The sequence below is a fragment of the Nipponia nippon genome, unplaced genomic scaffold (assembly GCF_047370975.1).
Source record: "Nipponia nippon isolate SJK-2023a ecotype South Korea unplaced genomic scaffold, ASM4737097v1 scaffold_4, whole genome shotgun sequence".
NCBI classification, from domain to species: Eukaryota; Metazoa; Chordata; class Aves; order Pelecaniformes; family Threskiornithidae; genus Nipponia; species Nipponia nippon.
This window is the reverse complement of record NW_028262358.1, coordinates 81,090,773-81,113,051: the sequence shown is the minus strand read 5'-3', so window position 1 is coordinate 81,113,051 and position 22,279 is coordinate 81,090,773. Positions and strand designations below refer to the sequence as shown.

The window sequence follows — 22,279 nt, the reverse complement described above, 5'->3', positions numbered from 1 at the left end:
TCTGTTCCCTCAGCAGCTCAGTGTCAAGTGAGAACTTGCCTATATTTGAAGTCGTTACTACAGAGATGTAATTAATCATTTTAGGCTGGAAAATTTGAGGTGTCCAAGGAAGTTACTAAACTCCCTTCCTTCTTTTATGTGCGTTAATTTGTGTGACTTAAACTTTAAAAAAGCAAACTGACCCATCCCATCCCCACCTATAAGTTTGCGTAGTCATAATTTTAAGGATTTGATTGTTTGTTTTTTTTAATGTTAGCAGTTCAGGGGAACTAGCAAAGGTGAATCGCTTTGGCCTCTAGAAAATTTAAGTCCTAGCACAGAAATTCAGGACTCTGCAGGATGTCTGGAAAAAGAAATTAAAATTTTTGGTTCTGCTCTAATCAGTATTGCAGGCAACGTGCCCTTACCCTACAGCTCTTCCATTCTGACAGTGCAGTCTGCATGGTGAGAGGACCTAAAAAATATCCCCTCTCAAGTTTAGAGAACATTGAAGAAAAAGTGACTAATCTTACTAGGATTTTACTTCTAATAAGTCCCCCAGTCTCTCTGCCATCATTTTTTTTTTCCAGAGCATTCCCACAGTTGGCGCAGCCAGCTGTGTTAGCTGCGCTGCCCTGACTGTGTATCTCACAAGGGTTTCTGTTCTTTCGTCTTTGCTAATAATTAGAGACCCCGTAGTGTAGCTGTCGTAATAGTAATGAGCGCGTTTTTCTTCAAAGTATCATTGACTTTTTAGCGGTCTTACTGCTATACTTTATTTCCAATCCATAAAAAAAAAACCCGAAACAACTTAAGAACCAGAATTTAGACTAATTTCCAAAATACTGGTTTAGTTTAACTAATAAATTAATAGGAGTAAGATGAAATTAAAATGCCAGGATGAGTATGGGTGTTACCTTGTTGTGGTTAATTGCTCTGCAATTCTCACTATCTTACTGTTGAAAGGTCTTTTTCAGACTGGATTGGGAGGAGTAACAGATGCCAACAGTTTTGTTGGATTTGGCCAAATTCTATGATCTATTATTTTTGCCTGTTTAACATGACCTAGGCTGTCAGTTCCACGGCGCTGTGGGCACATGGTCAGAGGGGCAACTGAAGCCTGCTGTTGGCTGCGTTGCGTCAGGCCTCACCAGGACTAATGATGCTTTTTGATCTAGATCATTAAGGTCAGATGATTATACAGAAAATTTGAAACACACTGAAAATATTTAGCTAAATGTGTAATTAATCATACCTAGCTGTATTGGCCAAGCCACCAAACTTCAGTATGCAGATGAGCAAAGCAAGGAGATCTAATCAACTAAACTTAGTCATGATTTAGTGGCCAATGCCCCCTTTTGTAGCTACATTAAAGTTTGTTGGGAACACCTGAAACTACATAGCCATAAAAAATGAACAGTTATATTGGGTCACACCAAGATCTGTCTAGCCCGTTGTCTGCTGTTGCATTTTCAGCAACCAGTAATAAACGTCTGAGGAAGAGCATAAAACAGGACAAGTATGTAGTGATACAATCCCCAGATGAATCTTATTTACAACCCAGGGAGCTTTAATACCTCTTTCGGGCTTTGCATGTCTTGATACATTTGGGTATTTGTAGATTTTCAACACAAACTCCCAGCAGTCACAGCAGGCTGCGCGGGGTTTAACACCGCCTTGTGAGAAGAAGTCTTTCCCTTTGTTGCTTCTCAACTTGCCGTGTGCTGTTTGCATTGGCTGCTCCTGCTGCTTCTGTCAGAAGTGATGAACAGTTGTCGCCTCACCAGTCTTCACACCAGTCATGATTCTTCTAGACATCTGCTATCTTTTCTGAGCTGAAGAGGTCTGGATTTTTTTTTTTTTAATAGGAAAGCCACTGTATACCTCTTTTTCATTTTCAGTAGTTTTTGTTAGTCTTGGTAGATTTAGTTTTTATGAGTCCTGGTAGTTTTTCACAAGGTGTTTCTCAAACTATTTGTAGCTTGTGAAAGTTGATGATCCCTTCTGTGTCGTCTTCTGTATCTTCCTTACGTGGATATAACTTGCTTTTCAAATGATGCTTTTTGAGTTAAATAACTTGTCTGATCCAGTTCAGTTTGCTTCCTTTTAGATTTTTCCTTAAGCCTTTTTGGCATAGGTGGCCTGGGTTTGCTTTGACACTCCGCTGTCACCTGCGACCATATAATCTGTGAAGACCTTCAGCTACCTCTCTTTTAATGAGATACCTCATTTTTATCCATTTCTCTCCTTTGAAATGAAACAGAGTAAAGGTGATTTTTTCTGTATGGTTGGTGGCAACGCTGTTGAATTCACATTATGTTCCCTTTCTTGTTGTTCCAATTTACACCTTTCTTCTTATAACTGTCATCACTGAATGCAGTTCCTTCGACTGCACTTCATTGCCTTTCACTGTTTATGCTGGAACCAGAGCTGGTAAAACTATCCTCACCTCCCCAGTAGAGAAATGACTTAAGATACTTCTATTTACCATCAAGAAGTGCCTGATATTTTAGCTCCTAGGTTTAGGTCACATAGGTAATTTACGTGTGAAGTAAAGCCTGCGAAGGCTCTTGAGCAGCAAGAAAACTTTTAATCACTCCAGCCAGAATTCTTCATTAATAGTGTGAAATCCCTAATTTCAAAACATTAGCTTTCTTAGCAGATGATGTGGTGTATGTGAGAAGACCGATGCTTACCTAAGGAACGGTTCCTGTTTAAGAACTCCACACAGTGGTCAAGTTGCATTGATTTATTTCTACTCCCCAAGTCCACGTTACAAATAGCACATTTTAGACTTCAAGAAACAAAGGCAAATAGCCAAATTCCACTTAGTCAATCAAGTGTCTATAAAAAGTATGGATCAAATGGCAACAAAAGTAGCAAAGACCACAATGTATATATTTTCTCTCTCACCAAAGTGGTTTGGGCTTGTTTACCTTATGTTTTACAAAAATAACCTGAACAGAAATAAATGCTAGTAGCCTAATGGGCTACAGACAAACACACTTCAGTTACATTTCACTGAATGGCCAGCCAATTACAAAGACAGGTATTTGCAAAACCAGGGGTTTTTTAAAGGGCCAGTTTTTTGAACCAAGACGCATGATAAAGCAAGGGTTTTCAAGAATTTCCCTCCAGTACTTCAGAACAGTGAAATGTGTTGCTTCAGGAAAAAAAACGGAGAACAATGTTACTGCACTTTATCATTCAATTTTTATATTTGGGCAAGTCGGCATTATCATTCACAATGAAGTTGTAGAGAACAACTTTGTTTCTAATTATCTAAAAATCAAGAAATTCAATTTAGGCCAATTCCTGACTTCAGTGGGATATCTGCCTGAGTAAGGAACGCAGGATATGGCCTTCTGTTTGAAGGAATCTCATTTTCTCCAGCACATAGTTGACCAAGGAATCCCATTTCAGTTATTCTAAAGAGTTGCTCCTAACATCACAATTAAAATTAGCCAGTATGAAGCTCACTGAAAGCTTGATCCTCTTAAATAAACTCTCTAATGAACCACACAAATTCACACTAACAGTGAAGGCAGACTAACAGTGTATATCTTTTGTACAAAAAAATCCACCATAAAAAATAGCAATCATATCCAGATTTGTACTTGATTGTGAAATATTCCGATTGTACTATACAGTACATTTACTTACAAAAAAAAAAAAATCATAGTATGTTGGGTTTTTTTAATTCCTAACAACTGAAACGTTTAAGAAAACTGCAGAATCACTATACATATTGCACTTCTCTGGTAAGCTGGGCTACTATGCTTCATGGCAAAAACATCCAAGTACATCTACTGAGTAAAACAGCATTTTTCTAATCCAAAAAAGGAACTGAATTTCTTTCCTGCAGCTTTCATTAAAACTGTAACAATGTTCTTTGCAGGCTCTTCTAGGCTTTGTTTCTGAAGGATTGCTGTGTTACTTGTTACAGAATCCATATTTATTTTTAAAAACTCAACAAAATTCAAGGTAATGAATAGATTCAACACACAGTGCACTATCTTCCTTCAGTCACAAACAAAATGAAGACAACACAAGTCATTAATACAGTTACACTTAGGCTTCAGGTTACTGTCGCTTTAAAAATAGTTCAATTCAATGGCAAGTTACAATTTTCTCAAAGCAAACAAAACCAATAGTGAACTATTTGTTTTGAGTGGATAGTGTTAATCTTTTGCAGCTTGGTTTAACATTTGATTCCTTACACTGAAAAATCTTAGTACATTTGCTCCAGCTTCAGAGAAAATGATGCAGTTTTAGAGAAAAAGCTTTCAAAATGCTTGACACAAACAAGCTATTTATTCTTCAAGTTCTTTGTCGAAGATGTTACTAAAACCTTCTGTCCATTTCAAGAACACAGGAAAGATCCCAGGATGTCTTGAGTCAAAGTGGTCCATAAAGAAATTCTTTGGAATGTCTTAAGATTGGCTATAACTAGAGTTCTGGCTACCATTTGGACCCTGTTCTCCTTCACTGTTTGGAAGAAAAAAAAAAACAACAAACCAAAAACATGTGTCTTCAAAAAGAAGCATCATATTACATTTTTGTCTTTTTTTTAATTAAAAAATATGGCATTCTGAGAGTAGTAAAAACCTTTTGAAGGAAAGTACTTGAACATATACACAAATAGGTTAAGGTATTCTGCTCAGTTTCATAAAAAATGCAAAGGTCATTCTCAGCATGCATAAAGAACTTCAGTGTATTGAGTTGAATAATAATTTCAATATATCCCCATGCAGCTGCCTGCTGAATCTACTTCTGAAGTCAACATTTCCAAGTTCACATTACATAAGCATGTGCACAAGAATTTGCATGTGCAGATTCCCAACAGTGATATTTAATCACAGTGATTACACACGACATCAAGGAGGCCCAGTTCCAACAAATCCGGCCCAGCCGCGGAGCCTCACACCACGGTTCCTTACATTCGCTAAGCTGTATTGATCACATTCTAATCACATTAACGCTCTCCATAAAACAATGAATGTTCTGCTGCTCACTAGCCCCTGAACAATCAGGCTGGCTGTTCGTAATAGAAAGGCCTGCACTGTAAAAATATACGCTACACCTCTAATTAAACATGTACTCGTTCTTAAGATAGTAGTCCAGTTTTTCCATATGAAAAGTGTATTAAGGAAGCACAGTACCTGTTTGGAGGTGGTTTTGGTTTAGGCATTTTACTAAGAATAGTAGCCATCTCTTTCCTCTCATCAAAGTTCTTCCACTGCTCATACAGCTTCAGAATAACCCTGATTATTTCTAAAATCTGATTAGAAAGAAAAGAGATCCTAAGGTCAGATACAATAGTGATTTTATCGTTGTCATAGTCAGTTTTAAGTGTGTAATTAATTAAACATGCCCCAACCTGAAATTAAGCAGCACAATTTTCATATTATGAACAGAGCTGTCTCACATTTAATCTGGTCTGGCAATCAACCATTTCTATAATTAGTTTTTTGATTTAATTGTGAATGGAAGCCTGAACAGAATACGTTCCCTCCCATTCAACTGTGTATACCACTTCTCCTTCCCTGCAAGCTAAATAGCTTTTTATTTATTTATTTGCAACTACTGCCACAACTTACAACTATGTTACTGGGAAGATACGGACACCTGGCAGCATGACTGCAGCTAGATGGTCATGGATTATCAATACAGTAACCGATGATTATCAATGTTCTATACACATCAGAGGCACAGTGTAGGGAAAAAAGAAAAAAAAAAAGCCCAAAACCACAAAACATTGGTATGAATTTTTTCCTTCCAAGAAATAAAGAGCCAAGGAGTGTCTAAATACTTCTTATTCTTCTTCTTATTATTATTATTATATTCTTATATACATAAAATAAGAATTGTTGAACTTTCATATTCCACTTCTGGAAGCATAAGCATTCTCTACCAATTTGGACGTTTTCTATCTACTGCAACTCAACTACCTTAGTTTCCAATTAAATTTCTAGCTCAATATTCTATATAAAAGGTGGATAATGTTTGGTTCATATTTCTCTCATCATTCTCTAAATTAATAAAGTAGACTTCTTCTTTTTAATACGTGCACTTTAATTAAGAGCTAGAACAATACATGTCCTTGAAACAAAAGTCATAGTTGGCTAAGAGGTCCATGGTGTTAATGTAAAAAAATCAAGCTTAGATTGTATCACTGGCACGAGAACCAAGACACGTAAACATTCAAACATGTTCAGTATCAAGCTTATGGCAACCTTATCTGTCAAATATAGGCTGGTTCTCCTCTGCTGCCAATTTATTATCACCCTGCTTTTACAGGCATGACAGCATAATTCACAGAGCTCTTGATGCAGCATAGCATCCACACTGCGCTTAAATTTGAAGACGAATTCTGGAATACAAATACAATGCCAGGACATCATCAGTGGGATAAAGGGCAATACCGAAGGCACAGAGGGCAATGGTATGTCTCATCCATGAAATGCTATTTAATTCCAGACACTCCGTTTCAAAAAAGATAGACGGAAAAATATGTGCAGAGTGAAGGGGTATGAGTACCAGTTTGGCTTGCTTGCTGGAGCTAAGCAAAGGTTAAAGAAGTCAACCTAAAAAGTAAAAGGAACTAGTGAAGATGAAGAACATTATTGGTACGAGAACAACTGCACCTTGGAATCTGATCAAGTTATTAAGAGGATTATTTGACACAGAATTTGCAATAGCAGGGAACTCAACTGAATGATCTTGGCGTCCCCCTGTTTCACGCTGACTGAAGTCACAGCCCTGGTCATTCTGAAAGTGTCAAGAATGTCTCACACTCTGCTATACTACGTACATTTATAGGGAGAAAATGAGAACAGCATGTAGGCACTATGTTGAAAGGCGAATCAGAAAATCACATGCACTAGAATTTAAGTCAAACTCATGCTGGCAATCTTAAATGATGAAAAACACTGGGAATTCTTTTTCTGGAAAAAATTGCAAAGGATATTGGTTTTATATTTCCATCTGAAAAATGGCAACACCAGCAACACTTTGCCATTATGCAATGGTTCTGTCTTGACTTTCAGAGCAGGGTGAAAACCGAACGATCTGACATCATCTCCCTCCCCAAGAGATCTACCTAATTTCAACAGCGCCTAACATGATCACTGAATGAAGTTCAAATCAGTACCACAGACATGCAAGACAGCAGTTTTATAACCATGACTACCGTTTTTGGTCAGTCCATAACAGGTGGCGGGAATTAAAAACAGAGTACCTTTTCCATATCAACAGACAGCTCAGCAAACCATTGCCTTGCATCCTTCTGCTGGACAACGCAGGCCACGTGTAGGCAAGCTGCAAAGATCAGGTGACATGGATATCGAACAAAGATCCCCTCTTGATACAGTTAGAAACATTCTACTTTTTATAAACACTATACAGTTCAACAGAGAAAACTCGGGATTAATTATCTGATTTTTCTTCTGGACTTTTTAAGTTGCAAGGCTACACTGTCAGTACTGTATGAAACGCAAACTGAAGCACCTTATGAGGGCACTCTAAGGAATGCTTGTTGATGGGACAGTGCACAAAATACATCCATTTAAACATGACAAGAGACATTACTTGTGTTACTTACCTAGAGCTATCATGAAAGGAGGGTACAGCAGACAAAGATCAGTTCTATATGTGTCATTCACTATCCTCCTGTGCAAAAAGGGACTTGTAAGTATCATCGTATTCACCTTTAGACTATATGACTTCAAAAACTGCTGTCAGTTTATAAACAGTTTGTCAGTTTCCCAGATGGTAGAAGCAGTGAGGCTGCAGGGCAAAACAGCAAGAGAAGAGATCTCTTCCCTTGTAAAAATCTCCTAAAGCTTTTCATTTTTCTCCTTGTAGTCACAGCAGAAGTTTATTTGGAAGCACTATTATAGTACCATAAATGTCTTTCTGCAGAGGTTGTTGACATATACTATAAAATAATTATCCCTGTTTCACAAATAAGTAAGGGCAAGCATAAAAGTAGTGGGTTTACTGTCTTTCTGTATTTGAGAAACAGTTCAAGAATAAGAGTTCTGCTAACACAACTAAAACCCCCTACATACTGCTTCTACCTCCTATGACAAGATACAACAGAAAGCCAAAGCTGATGGAAAAAGATTACCTCTACTCATAGTCGCCATTCAATAGTGTAAAAAACTGTGCTATTAGAGCTAGTCTAAAAAGAAAAATTAGACCAAGTAATATCATTACAAGGTTAAAGACAGAATAAGTTAAGTCAGGGACATATACCTGCACAGGTTAACTAAGGCACCCTTTGTATTCAAATATGGCTAAGTCTGCTTTTGCTTAACCACCTTTGAAGCATAACTGTTAAACACTCGCTTTCTTGCTGAAAGGAGGCACTATTGTTAATCATTGTCTTCATTACCATGCGAGAGGTAGCAGCATATCTTCTTGGCCCATATCTTGCACATATTGGAGCAAAGGTCTATAAGGATGATATACTATCAAACAGCAGTCCTAGGAAAAATGTCAATGGGATAAAAGTTAGATTACAATGCAGAATGTGTTGCCAGTTCATATTAAAAACATTTGGTTTACAAGTCAATTACTGATTATTTTTTTGAAGTAGAATTCTGACACCTAACCCTGCTCTAATGAGGGCAGTGCTCTCTCTAGAATACCATTACATAGCATGGTTGCCAGTCTGTCAATGTCCTTCCCCTAAGAGACAGAGAAAGCCACATCTGCAGCACACTGAAACCTCATTTGCTTACAAACCCGTAATTCCCACTTGGAAATACAAAACACTGCCAGAAAACAGTCTGTCACTAAATACCATACATGGAAAGCATGCCAAAATAATTGACGCTGGTTTGGAAAGAAAGAAAAAAAAATCCACTGCTCTCAAATCCCCTCTTTTCAGGCCCAGGTTGGTGTAAACAAGAAGGAATAACCCTTTTGCTGAAAGCAGGCAACTGTGTGAATACTATAGGGAAAAGCCGCATTAAGTTACATGTGCTGAACACTGAAGCGAGACACAGTTGTTATACATACTGTATATTGCATAGCGTACTGGAAAAACAAGTTAATCCCCAAACTGTAACTTCTCGTAAATGCAGTTACTTGTGATAAAAATCTTGTATACAAAACTCAAGAGTTACTGCCATGTATAGCAGAGGTATCAAGGACTAAATCTAAACAGGATATCTAAAGAGGTGTTGTAACAACTGTGGACACAAACAAAAACTTTGATCCGACCTGCTCTGTGTCCTGTTCCCAAAACATATCCTTTCTCAGTTTCTGCCTAACTCACTAGGCTCCTCCCTGGCTTCTCTCTCCTCTTCTCTGCACTTGAGCAGAACTACCTTAGTACAGCGAGCTTGGTGCCTAATCCATCCAAGTCCGACCAATACGCAGAAATTAGGCACCACTTTACCTAAGCCCCTTAAGAAGCCTGGGCTGCATCCTTTCAACTGCCCTAGAAAACACAGTAACGGGGTAGCAACCCTTAGAAAAAGCAGGTACGACTCCTTTCTTTGAAAGCGCCTGGAAGGAAATGTCACGTTGCGCTCCTTTCATCCCACAGCCTAATAGTTACAGCACCATCTCAGAAAATGGGAGGCCCTTTGTTCAGTTTCTTCCTCACAGGATTCAAACCCACATTTCAATTCCTAGAAGATTACTCTCATTATCAGCTTACAGACTAGCCTGAGTGGGATATGACCCACACCTTCTGCTGAAGCTGAAACATATATGTTATGTATAGCTCCAGATTCTTTCAGGCAAGAAGAGGGCATAGAAAGAATACAACTCTTTATGCTTTTTCATCTGGCCATTCATCTGGGGAAATGAGGACACTGACATCCTAGTCTCTCCATCAGGACTTATACACAGTTACCTTTCTTTTAAAAACAGAAGCAGTTCTGGAAATTATGCTTTACCCTTCCCAACAGTGCTCTAACCACTAGGATGCAGAACCATACACACTCCTCCTGTCCCCACCGCTCCCACAATCTGCCCTCTTTCTGTTGAGAGGTGGTCCAGCTTAAACACAAGCTGGTGAGAATGCCCTCACTCAACCTAGATGACAGCACAGTAATTACGGCATTCTGCTGAAAATGTATATGTTAGACCTGCACGGATATCTTTCTGAAATTGGAGTGGGAAAAAGAAAAAGACAGCATAATGCATATTTCATAGCACAAAACTCAAAATATTCTTCATCAGTAAAAAGTAAATTGAGGCAACAGTAAAAAAAAAAAAAGCAAACCACCAAAACAACCCACTTACCATTAATTCTAAGAGATAGAATTCACATTCTAGTATCTGCAAAGAAGTAAAATCACAGTTAAACAACAGCGTGTTTCAGACAGCAGAAAGAATTAACCGGCATCCAGTTTAACATCATGAATGCACAGGAATTCTCAACACATTTCCAACAGTCCTAAATGCATTTCATCTGAAGCTACAAAACCAAACAAAAATCAAACAAACTGCCTTACCACCATTATAACTTAACTCCAGTCATAACAACAATGCATTTAAACTTTTTGGATCAAGTTTACTATGAAAGACTACTTCATTGGCAGTACTTGTCTGATTTGTTTCAACACCTGGCAGCAGCAAATTGTTCCCAGTGTATAAACACTTAACAGCAATAGAGAAGTCCTTTTGTAGAATTAGAGCCCCTTCATCAGGCCACTAACACACCGAACGGCCTTTTAAAGTATTTTGAGATTAATTTCATAGGAAACATTCTGTCCAACTGTAGCAATTAAATCAGCTCTCATTTTCGATAGTGATGTATTAGTGATAGCAAGGAAAAGACTGGACGGCTTGGGTTATAGGAAAGCAGTACTCCGAAATATATTTCCATTTGCCTTTATCTGTAAAATAACAGTGCAGTTTTATTGCAAGGTCTTAGATATTTTATGTTCTGATACATCGTTTGGCTTCTAGATTGGGTGAAAAGCAAACCAACAAAAAAGTACGATTTGTCACAGTCAATCTAAAAATAATTAGATCTGTTTAACTTTCAAAATACTACAGCACAGGTCAAAACTGGTTTCCAGAAAAACTACAAAATTTCTCAGCATTGTGATTGAGAATGCCTTGAAAACCACTGGTAAATCTAAATTTTAAATAATAAATAAAAATTCTTTTTCAAAAGTCATTACATTGTACAGGCAAAAATGAAACTGCTTTCTGTAAACCAGCTGCTCCTGTGTGCAAGCTTGGAAGCATCCCAGCTGCAAGGGCTATTTACCTTCCCTGCAGCAATGTATCTGTAAACAAGAACATTCAAAAAAAGCTAAATCTCTTTTATCATCATACTATATAAAAACTACTACTGCAGTCACCCAGTCACGTCACTTCTCTTTATAGCATTCCTGTCAACAATTTAAGGAAAGGAGGTTATATAAGATTTATTACTTTTAAAAGTAATTTTCCCAATAACCTATCCAAAACTTAATTATGAGCAACCTGACATATGAGTATGAAAATATTTCTTTCTTAGAATTTAAAAGACAGGATTTCCTGCTAACAATTATTTGTCTTCTAATTTATTTGATCAAGTTGTATTTCACACAGCATACTTACATGGTTCATCCTATAAGGAAACTCCTTCGGAAAGGCATACGAAAACCTAGTTTTCACTACAGTAAAGAGAAATCAGTATGTTAAAAATTATGTAAGTAATGCTTCTACTCCTTTCCCTTTCTATTAATTCATCTGTATATAGCCCTTCAAATCCATCTGGCAGCAAAACTGCTTGCAGTACAAAAGGTTTGTATGTGAAAGATAGAAGTTAAGTTATAAGATTTAAGATCCTGAAAGGGACAGAGAAATACACCTGAAACCCAGATTTGCAGAGGTAGTCAGCCAGACACTCGTATGCTGCTTTGGGCACTATTAAATCTTCTGGTTAACCACCAACTATCTTATGGGCACCTCACTTTACACAAGTTATCATTCACAGAGCTACCTACCTACTGATGTCACTCCAAATCTAGTGATCTCTTCAGGATCCCAGTTCCAACAATAAAGCCAAATGGAATTTTCACATGGGATTTTTTACATAGGCTTGACCCTTCAACACGCAAGATTTTAAACCACATAATGAAGTCTTAGAAAAGCGAGACCGTGGGCAGGGTGAAGGAGCTCAGCCAAGAGATCTTGTATGTCCATGACGTAAAGACTTTGGATATGCAAAAAACAGGCTCAAATACAAAGCAAGAAGTCAATTCACCACACTGCAGATCAGCGTCCTAGGCACTGGATTATCAGACATTTCAAGGGTGTGTCTCTCCTCGAGAGAAAGACACCTAAGCATCTGCTTCGGCATATGATATGATTCAAGACACTTGCCTCCAAAAAAACGTTCAAATATATCCTCAGTTTTCTAGCTTATGATGATCCCTGACTTAGATACCTAATTATCCTCATGCATTTTACAAGGAGAACAGGTACAAATAGCGCACTGTTAAGAATTATGTTAAGTTGCAAAAACAGAGTGACCTCATGTTAGAATGCTGAGCAAAGAAAAACCTAAGTACACTTGAGGATGTGGATTTGAGATTTGTACAAGTGAAACATTTAAAAATCTATTTTAAGTCCCTGTCCTCCAAGGAAAACAGGTAACATTTAACATCCTGGAAGCAGACAATATTCCTTGTATTAATGACAGACAGTATATTAGGAATTGATACTAATTCCAGAAAATCAGTACGCCATTCACTTTGATGAAAAGATAGTGTCAGTCCTCTGGACTAAAGACTTCAACATTTAGACCTATGGTGGACTTTGCTATGGGACAATAAGACTAGGCTACTGGTTGGAAATTTCAATTATTTCAAGAAAGAGAAGAATGAATAAAACAGGTTTCTCAAGAAGCATGCAAACTGAAGAGATACATAGTCAATAATAAACCGCGTTGAGGGGGAAGATAGGGAAACAAAACATTTTTCCCACAAAGCAAGCTGCAGACACAACCATATGGAGCTGTCCTTTTAGTGAGCTGTGGAAACAGAGCGAAAAGCTTTTGAAGAGGTTGCCAGAAACCAATCTGAGATTATCTTCCTTACAAAGGAAGCATGTGTTACTAACTTCATGTTTCTACCTAACTAAAAGCAAACAAACCTTTTCAACCGACCACTATTACTCTAGTCACCCCTTTTGTTAGCTTTCTTTTACTTGTCTCACCTCATCTTTTTTCACCTTTTGTACGAAGACCTCCAAAAAAATTGCTGTGTGCTACTGAAGCAACTCTGGTAAAGGAAGACCAGGTAGAATAAAAGACATAAACACTAGGAGAAAGCCTGTTGCTTTTTGTCCCCACTTCCATGAAATGCAGAGTACTTATCAGGACAGGCAGGGTTTCTAAGTCTGAAGGGAGAACTGTGGGGGAAAGCATCTGTGGGATTCTGAGACTTGGGACTTTCAGAAACAGCACAGCTCAGGACTAGAAGTCCAAGTAAAATCAGCTACTGGCGTATTTACCAAAATCCATCTAACTTTCTCACTGATGCGTCAAAACTCCCACATAGATCTGTGCTTTGAGATGCTACTGCTGTAAAAATAGCAACTCTTATTGCTAAATCCAGTACTGGTCACGGTCATGCTGGCACTGAAGATGCGTTTCAGTTCCTGGTGGTGGAACTGTCATACGGCCAGCCCCATCGACTGATATACTGACTGCATGTGGAGGCTACAGATGCAGCCAGTCACCTGTCCCCTCAATGGCTAAGAGGGATTTTGAAAGCAATGACCTACATTTTGAAGAGCACAGCCAGGAATTGCCTACTGAGAGCAGCTGGACCTTCTGGGTCAAATTATAGCACTCAGTTAAGGAAGCCATCACTAAGACCTTGAAGGATGAGATGCAAGTTACAGGAACTGGGAAATATAAAGCAAGTGGGAAAGATAGAGAATTAAGTAACTACAGTGTGATTTTATTGCATTTATTTGTGAACATCACATAGGTTATAAAATGTATTTTTAGAAATAAATATCATGTGCAAAGACTAATTTTATGACGGGGAAAAAAAAATTAAAAAAATTAAAAGGTATACAGCCTACCAAAAATTCTGAAAACAGGTACTTCCATGGAGCCATACCTTTTATAAAACAGACAAATAAAGCCCTAAGTTTCCAATTCTATCTTTGAGTAGTTCAGAAGTTGATTTACTACTCAAGACTGTTTATAAACCTCAATAGTTTAAATTTATTACTTTGTTTTTATTTATGCTCGGCATAAGTTCCAAACAGAATCAACCAAAACTAATACAGAAAGGACCCTTCTGTTTCTGTATTTAGAAATGGAAGTTATTTATTCTAAATAGCTTTAACTGGCTCCTAGCAGTCAACACACAAGCCCTCCCATGACTTGATAAAAGGTACCTTTTAAAAATAAGCAAACAAAAAAAAAAAAAACACAAAGAAAATGTCTGATCTCCTTATAGAGATACCTAACTACAGTGTAATGAAAATCACCAATACTTACATACAGAAGTAGCAGCAGAAATCAACCTTGTATTTGAAACAACACCAAATTCCTGAAGAAAAAGAATGGTAAATGAGGTGAACCACCTGAAATACCATATACGCACACTGTTATCAAATTAAAATAATGGCTTCTTACTAAACTGGGCTTCTTTATGCTGTATTTCTTTTTTTTCCCCCACCCCTTTTTCTTTCCTTTTTTCCTTAAGATGAACAGGGTAAACTCTTAGCTAAAGAGTTTTTTTTCACTGATTAGTTACTTTGTTGTTTGAGTTGTGAGGAACAGTAAACATTTATGAAAGGTACTAAAGCCACCAAAGCTCAGTTGGCCAAAACTCTACATATAAAATAGGCAAGAGGGCTTCAAGAAGTTATGTTGTTTTTCCTTAACCCACTTGGAGAGAAAACTGCCTTTAGAAACCTGTCATTAACTACCTTTTTCTATTATGTTTCCATGAAGCCTTAGCTCCTCTGCTGAGACAGTCAGCAAGCTGAAAATTTTCTGTATACAGTGTTCTTTCAGAGAAGTGCATAGCTGAATCATTACTGCTATAGCTGCCCTCTGAAGTTGCAGAAGCTTTAGCATAAGGAAGGCTGCACAGACTTCTGGTATTTGTTCTAAAATACAAGGTGCATCTGTATATATACACTCCATGTCTGTACTTTCTTAAAGGCTTAATTAACAGGCTGATAAAAAAATACTCTCTCCAATACTCTGCATCTTTCTCTCTTCCAAACACTGGAATGTATCACAGTATTTGTACAGACAACAGCATCACATGTAGACACTGGTTTAGTAGGACTGCTTCTACCATCCACTAGGTATTTGAGTTCCTCCTGTAAAATTAATTAGTGCTGACATATCACAAATTGGCCAATTTGATTTTTTTTTTTTTTCCCATTACGCAGACACTTCTCAGCTGAAAAACTTCTTGCATTACAAAGGACTAAGAGCAGCACCCAGCTGATGCTAACTCTTGGCCACATTCAAAGTGGATTTCTAATGGTGGAAGCACGGAGCCTTCTCACCGCTATCCTTAGTGGGTCAGTTCCTTAGCATAATTTCTCAAAGACAGCGTATAAGCTACAACATACTTTTAATTCAAGTAACGAAAGTGTGGTAAACTCTGAGGATCCCTCACTATATGAAAGGGAAAAGGATAATTAGGAAAAAATTTCAAATTATGGTTTAAAGTTTGAGTAAACATAAATAAGGAAAAACACATCAGAAAGGAGACATTGCACAATTTAAGATATAGTGTATGTAGTTACGTAAACACTGTATCACAGTGAAACAGCCATTTAAAATACTCTTTCCAATCTTCAGAGGCCCTTCAGTGTTAGTAATTCAGACAAAACTGTGAAAGATCAAATACTAAATAACATGTTTGAAGGCCTTCTCCGTCTCCTTTTCTTAAATTGCTATAGAAATCCATACAAAACGAGAAGGTTTCAACCCCCAAAGCATGAAGAACAGCAAAAAATGTAAAAGTCCTAAACTTTTTCTCTCTCTCATACATCACATAATTTTACATTAAAAAATTGTAATACTTCATACCTCTACTTTGGATGCCAAAAACACACACGTAGGAGCCATTAATACTGGATCTATACTTTTTAGGGAATATCTGAAATGTTACAACAAAATTATAATATGTTGTTTCATACACGTAGAACGATTAATCTATTAAGAGCACCACACTTCCTTTTGAAAAAGCAAAGCTTAAGTTAACTTTATTAGCATAAAAGCTTTACACCATCCAGAAAACAAAAGTGGCACTGTTTTTAATACAGAACTGCATTTTAAAAGGGCCACCAAAATGTGCCTAGCAAATGTTTTATTCTTGTACCATCATAGTAAACAGTCCTACCTGGCATAGAATCTCTTGAAGTAGACTGTAGCAGTGGCAATAACTTGTTGTCTTAATTTAAGATGTTCACCTAAAGCCTGGATAACTTAAAAAAAAAAATGAACAAAAGCTTGAGTTGAGTTTTTACAACAATTTGACACCAAATAGCAAAGGATCTCAAAACATGACTAGTGCTGGGGATTCTAAGGAGCAGCAGCACAGTCTTCTCCCTCAGTTCAGATCCGTTGTTCTGGTGAGACAACACGTTGCTGTAAACCTACAGACCTGCAGGTGAAGAAGAAACACTGCATCCTGAAGCTTGTAGACACCTTCAAAAAGGGAAAGGTATCTTGACTTCATTGTGTACAAAGTGAGTATGACCTTTAAGAAGATGACAACACAAATCTCAGAAGGGTAAAGCTTGGGTATTCCATTTTAGAGCAAAACAAATTCAAACACTTAAAATACAAGTCTATGGCTTTTCAGTGCCATGCAAAATGGATGGGGTTTTTTTCAAACAACTAAAGCTGCCAACACAAACATGGTCATTAAATTTGGCAGAGGCAGCAGGTGTTAAAAAATGACATATTTAGTCTAGGGAGAGGGGGTGGGAGACCAGAGGATGCAGTCAGCTGCTCCATCACGGTCGTCCTCTGCCAGTTGGCCAAGAAGCAACCCTGGTGTCATCTGCGCAGGTAGCTCTTGTTTGGCCTCCCAGGCAAAGGAAAGGTGCCAAGCAAATTAGATGCATCAAGCTGGGATTAAGAGCAGGGGTTGGATATAGAGAATGGCACAGTGAAACATAAGGTTGTTACTTGTTATTTTTCCCGTACTTCTTCCCGGCCATTATTCTGAGCAAGCCTCGGCTGTATTAAGACTCCCTCTTCTTTTTTTCCCTCGCTCACCAGAATGTCCAAAGCAATAATTTAAAATACACTTAAGTACCTATTTAAAATACGTACAGCAAGATCAAGACAGTGACCACTGATGGGAAAAGCAAACAATTCTGTTACCAGTCGTCGCTAAATTCTTAGTCTCTGCTTACGCACACAAGTCCAGATTTTTTTTCCCCCATGCTCTGATCCCATATCCCTTAGGAACAGTCAGGGTACACCCTACTCTCACTTTTCATGAACATCACAGCATTTTAAAACAGGCAAATATTAAGGACATTGTTGGCTAGAAAAGGGCTGAACATAGAAGAAAAGGAGAAAGCCACCCTGAACAGCACTGATGATTGGCAGCTTATTTTTCTTCCACAGGAAAAGGTAACTAATTTGTCACCCACTATGATTACCCAAAGCAACATTAAGTCCCTGTCCATGTCATAATCACTCTTTTCCTGAAGAGAAGAATGCCAAATTGAGACTAGCTTGCCAGTGACAGTAGGACAAGCAATACTGCCAGAGAGGAGGTTGATCCTGGTATGCAATGTCTGTACAAATATTAAAATATTTATCAGCCTATCTGGGGAGGTTTGAAAGGATTTTTCCCTTTGATTTGACCATGGGGCTATAACACTGTCCTACTACTAGGGCATCAGAAAAATTCAAATATTAAGCTAGACAGAATTCTCCAAATATGTTTCTCACTCCCATGGGATTTTCAGAAACAGTTAGGCCATCTGCTGTCAGAGAAAAATCAAGTGTGATTTAGGGGAAAAAAATGGACAAGAGCCTAGAGAGACTTAATGAAATGGAAGCTTGTATATGCTCGGAAAAAGTCCAATACTTGTAATTAATTTTTTAAATATTTTAGAAGAAACTATTGGATTATTTATTCTCCTATGTTTACAAAATAAGTGGTTTCAGTGTTTTTTTTTTTTTAATAAAAATTGTTTTAAATCTGAATATCTTGAGTAGCCTGTAACACAAACATTACAGCTTCTGCCCTAAACCAGAAAAGGAAATCAATTAATGCACCTTTCAACCAAAAACTCTATTAAGACTTGGTGATCCAAAGAGAGAAAGCAACATCAGTTTCCTTTTTTGAACTATTTTAGAAGATGATAGTTTTCCTTCTCTACAGCATTAACACTCTGAGTAGTTGCGCACGGCCCTGCAATCTGTTGGTGATCTACTGCACTTGTTTTCCAGCAAGGAGGCAGCAGGAAACTGCCTCTCTCCAGGCAACTTTTTGGTTGCTTTAGGGAACAACCATCTCCTGGGCAGACACATGCCACAAGCCGTGGCCAAGACTCATATCCCTACCCAGGTAATGCAAGGGGTGGGAGAGAAGAGGGGGAGGCTCTACAAACCCACAGCAGGGTCCCTATTCAGAGGTAGGTGATGATACAACACCTATCAAGGGCTTGAACACGGCAAGCTCTGCCTGAGCTCCCACCAGTACAGAGCAGCCCCTGACTGTCCTCCCCGTGAAGGTGCCTCTCTTTGCTACAGAAGGGGTGAAAGCCCAGCACCACTCTCTCCTCCAGGGTAAGCTGTGTTCGTACGGGCACGAGGGAGATGCTGGCAGAGCTGTCCTCCAGCTGCTGCAGCTCACACACTGCACCTTCAGGGGAGGCAAGGAACGCCAAGGAAAAGGAGCCTGAGAACCACAAACTGAAACCACCTTGTCTGCTTTGTAAATCTTCACTTACTCAAGAAAAATACTGACGTGAAGCATTTAAAAAAGCATATTTCGTAATTCAAATTAATACTAGTGAAAATTAGCATAGAAATACAGTTTTAGAAACATCGGTACCCCATTTTCTCTTTTTGCATTAGGAAGATATGACACTGTTTTAACCTCAAGGAATTTCAGGAATTGATTGAATAGGTAAATCATTACTAGCTTGATTTCCTGGTGCCGTATAAGCAATAACACAGATGTATCCACAGCAATCAGATTTGCAGCATACGCAATTATTATAAAAATAGCTAAGCTAACAGAGAAGCTCGGATAAGTATCTTTCACAGATATCATTCCAGCACTGACATAAGATCTTCCAGTGGCATTGGGAAAGTCACTTAACTGCTCTGTCTCAAGTCTGGCCAGACAGCTGGGAAAATAAGCATTCTGTACTTTAAAAGACTGCTGTGAAAAAATATTTTAAAAGCTATCTGCAAACAAACTACTACTTAGCAATATCCTTTGCTTAGGGAGATTTTTTTAAAATGCTGAACAATTGCACAGAAAAGAGTTTAAGTGCCTACGTAATCTGATATGACCAGTGCGGCCATTCATATGGCTAAATGCTTTGCAGGATCAAGTAAGTCTTAGATAACTTCACAGACAAGCCCCAAACTCTTTGGGAGAACAGGCTGCCTGCCAACAGCTCTCAAAGTTGTAGACAATTTGAGAGCCACCCGGTGCTGGAGGATCGGTCACAAGGCAAGACACAGGCTGTGGTGCAGGTTTCAAAGAACATAACTGAACACAATTACAAATTTCCAAGCTTTGCTGTTTAATAGGACTGCATAGATCAGCTAAAATACTTACCACAGCCTAAGAGCCCACCAAAAGCCCAGTTTGAGTATTAATGCTCAACACTGAGTCTTTAATATTCTAGCTTGTCAGCTTCTGCTTGCTTCTCCTCCTTTTATGTTAATGGTAAGAACCTCTTGAAAATAACAAAATGTACTATGTTTTGTCCCAGCACAGGTTAAAACGTTATACATGCAGCTAATTTGCCTGTAAGTTCTCCTAAAATTGTGCTACTACAAACAACAAATGACCATGTTACTGATATTCCAATTTTTTGTTAAAATAGGTTGTAAAAGTATATGTAATATCACAGTGAAAACATTACATCCTCTAAGCAATTCAAACTTGCATTTAGACATAGCAGACACTGTACAGATTTTACGGCAGAAATAAAACAGTTTTACCATTAGTAAAAAATATCTGTAGTTTCCAATATTCTTCTTCAGTCAGAAATTTCAAGTCTTTCTGGCGTTCCTTCAATAGATCTTGTTTATCCAAAATCCATTGTAAACTAAAGGAAGGGAAAATTATTTCAGCAACTCTTTGTCAGCATTATACCGAGTGACTCCTGCACAGCCCACAGATTGCAGGTCGGGGCTCGTGACCTTTCAACAAACCACATACATCTTCTCAAGGTAGGGCCTGACTAGGGTTTTCAAAGCCAGACATCTGACGAAACACTTAACTCGCAGGGACTAGGATTAGCCTTTACCTACAGCGAAGAGCTGTATAGCTCTTGCGCACTGTCAGTTACCGGCAAGGTTTACGTTATATTTAGCACATCGCAGGCACCCATTCAAACCTCGACGCACTCAGCACGAGGCATTTTAACGCAGCTCAGCCTTGGCTGCCCTATATTTATCTGCTGGGGATAAATATATCGCGCCCCAGGGACTGCAACTGCCCGCACCCCATCGCTTGAGACCAAGGCAGCGCGGGCACGGACACCGGGACGCCGCTCCTCTCCCGGGGAGCCCGAACACTCCGAACGCCACGGCCAGGCCAGGCCAGGCCAGGCCGGCCGGCAGGGCGGCGCGGGAGCCCAGCGCCTCCGGCTGCTCTCGCACCCCAGCCCGGCTCCCCTCAGGGCTCCGCGGTGAGCAGGCTCCGCGGTGAGAAGGCCCCGCCGCCCGCCGCCTCCGCTGGGAGACGCGGCCCAGGGCCGCGGCGCTCCCCTCGCCCCTGCCGGGCCTCCCGGCAAAGCCCGGCCCGGCCCCGCCGCCCCGGCCCGGCAATGAATGGAGAAAGCGGTGCGGCGGCCCGCAGCCCCCTCGCCCCCCGCCCCGCGGCTGCGGCACCCACTAGTGCGAGCTCTGCCAGAAGTTCCCGGCCATGGGGAGGAGAGGAGAGGGGAGGAGGCGCCCGGGCCCGCGATGCCCCGGCCCCGCCGCGCCAGCGCCGCCGCCCCCGCGCCGGCAGCAGGAAGGAGGCGGCCGCCGCCACCGCCCCGCGCCCGCCGCCGCCGCCGCCGGCCGGCAACACGCGGCACTGGGAACCGTTCCCCTGCGTGCGGGTTCCGCCCGCCCCCGGCGGGCCCCGGCGGGCCGGGCTGGCGGCAGCCGTCAGCGGTCGGGTGGCATGGCGCTGCTGCTGCGTCCTGACAGCCCCCGCACGGCCCGCCGGGCCCCGGAGCGCAGCCGGGCGCTGCGGCGGCGAAGCGCGAAGGCCCCGGGTGCGGGCAGCGAGCGCCTTACGGCCGCGGGTGGCGGGGGCCGTTTGAGCGCCCGCCGCCGGGGCAGCGCGTTCCTGCGCGGCGCTGGCTTCGTGGCGACGCGGGCGGTTTGGGCTGGAGGCGGCCTTCAGAGACCATCGAGAGCGACCCCCCTGCCCCGGGCAGGGACACCTTCCCCTAGGCCAGGTTGCTCAGAGCCACGGCCAGTGGCGGTGCATCCACAGCTTCTCTGGGCAACCTGTCCTCACCATCCTCATCATAAAAAATGTCTTCCTTATGTCCAGTCTAAACCTGCCCTCTCAGTGTAAAACCACTGCTGTCTAAATTCGGTACCAGTCTGCTCCCAATGAAGTCCCACTTGGGACCACAGACCAGTGGTCCCAATAACACCACTTATTTGTCTTGCATTTACTCCACCTCACCTAAATTTACCTTTACCTTACCCGTTCCCAAGGTTTCAGGCACGGCTCCTGCCTTGATGCACCCTTCCCAGCAGTACGTGGATTAGCAGAGCCTCCCCATTCCACTATGAACCCAGGCTGGGGTTCAAACCCATCCCTGCGCCCACAAAAGTCAGCCAGCTGAACGTGAGCCAGCAGTGTGCCCAGGTGGCCAAGAGGGCCAATGGCATCCTGCCTTGCATCAGAAACCGTGTAGCCAGCAGGACCAGGGAGGTGATAGTGCCCCTGTACTCGGCACTGGTGAGGCTGCACCTCAAGTACTGTGTTCAGTTTGGGCCCCTCACTCCAAGAAGGACATCGAGGTGCTGGAGCATGTCCAGAGGAGGGCAACGAAGCTGGTGAAGGGTCTAGAGCACAAGTCTTCTGAGGAGCGGCTGAGGGAGCTGGGGTTGTTTAGCCTGGAGAAGAGGAGGCTG

General features: G+C 40.6%; 1 protein-coding gene across 2 annotated transcripts; it reads right to left on the bottom strand.

Annotated features, from left to right (window-relative positions):
* Nucleotides 1–2,713: 2,713 nt before the first annotated feature.
* CCNC (cyclin C) lies at nt 2,714–21,163 on the bottom strand. Of its 2 annotated transcripts, XM_087776454.1 has the most exons (12): nt 21,033–21,163; nt 20,135–20,241; nt 16,326–16,410; nt 16,013–16,082; nt 14,456–14,507; nt 11,554–11,609; nt 10,243–10,278; nt 8,378–8,469; nt 7,583–7,650; nt 7,220–7,299; nt 5,142–5,260; nt 2,714–4,467 (listed from the first exon to the last, which is right to left on the bottom strand). In XM_087776454.1, exons 1-12 carry the CDS (start codon nt 21,062–21,064, stop codon nt 4,413–4,415), a joined length of 852 nt encoding a protein of 283 aa, XP_087632580.1. In that variant the 5' UTR covers nt 21,065–21,163; the 3' UTR covers nt 2,714–4,412. The 2 variants fall into 2 exon arrangements, with proteins under 2 accessions (XP_087632580.1, XP_087632581.1); XM_087776455.1 differs by lacking the exons at nt 16,326–16,410; nt 21,033–21,163.
* Between the last annotated feature and the right edge of the window lie 1,116 nt (nt 21,164–22,279).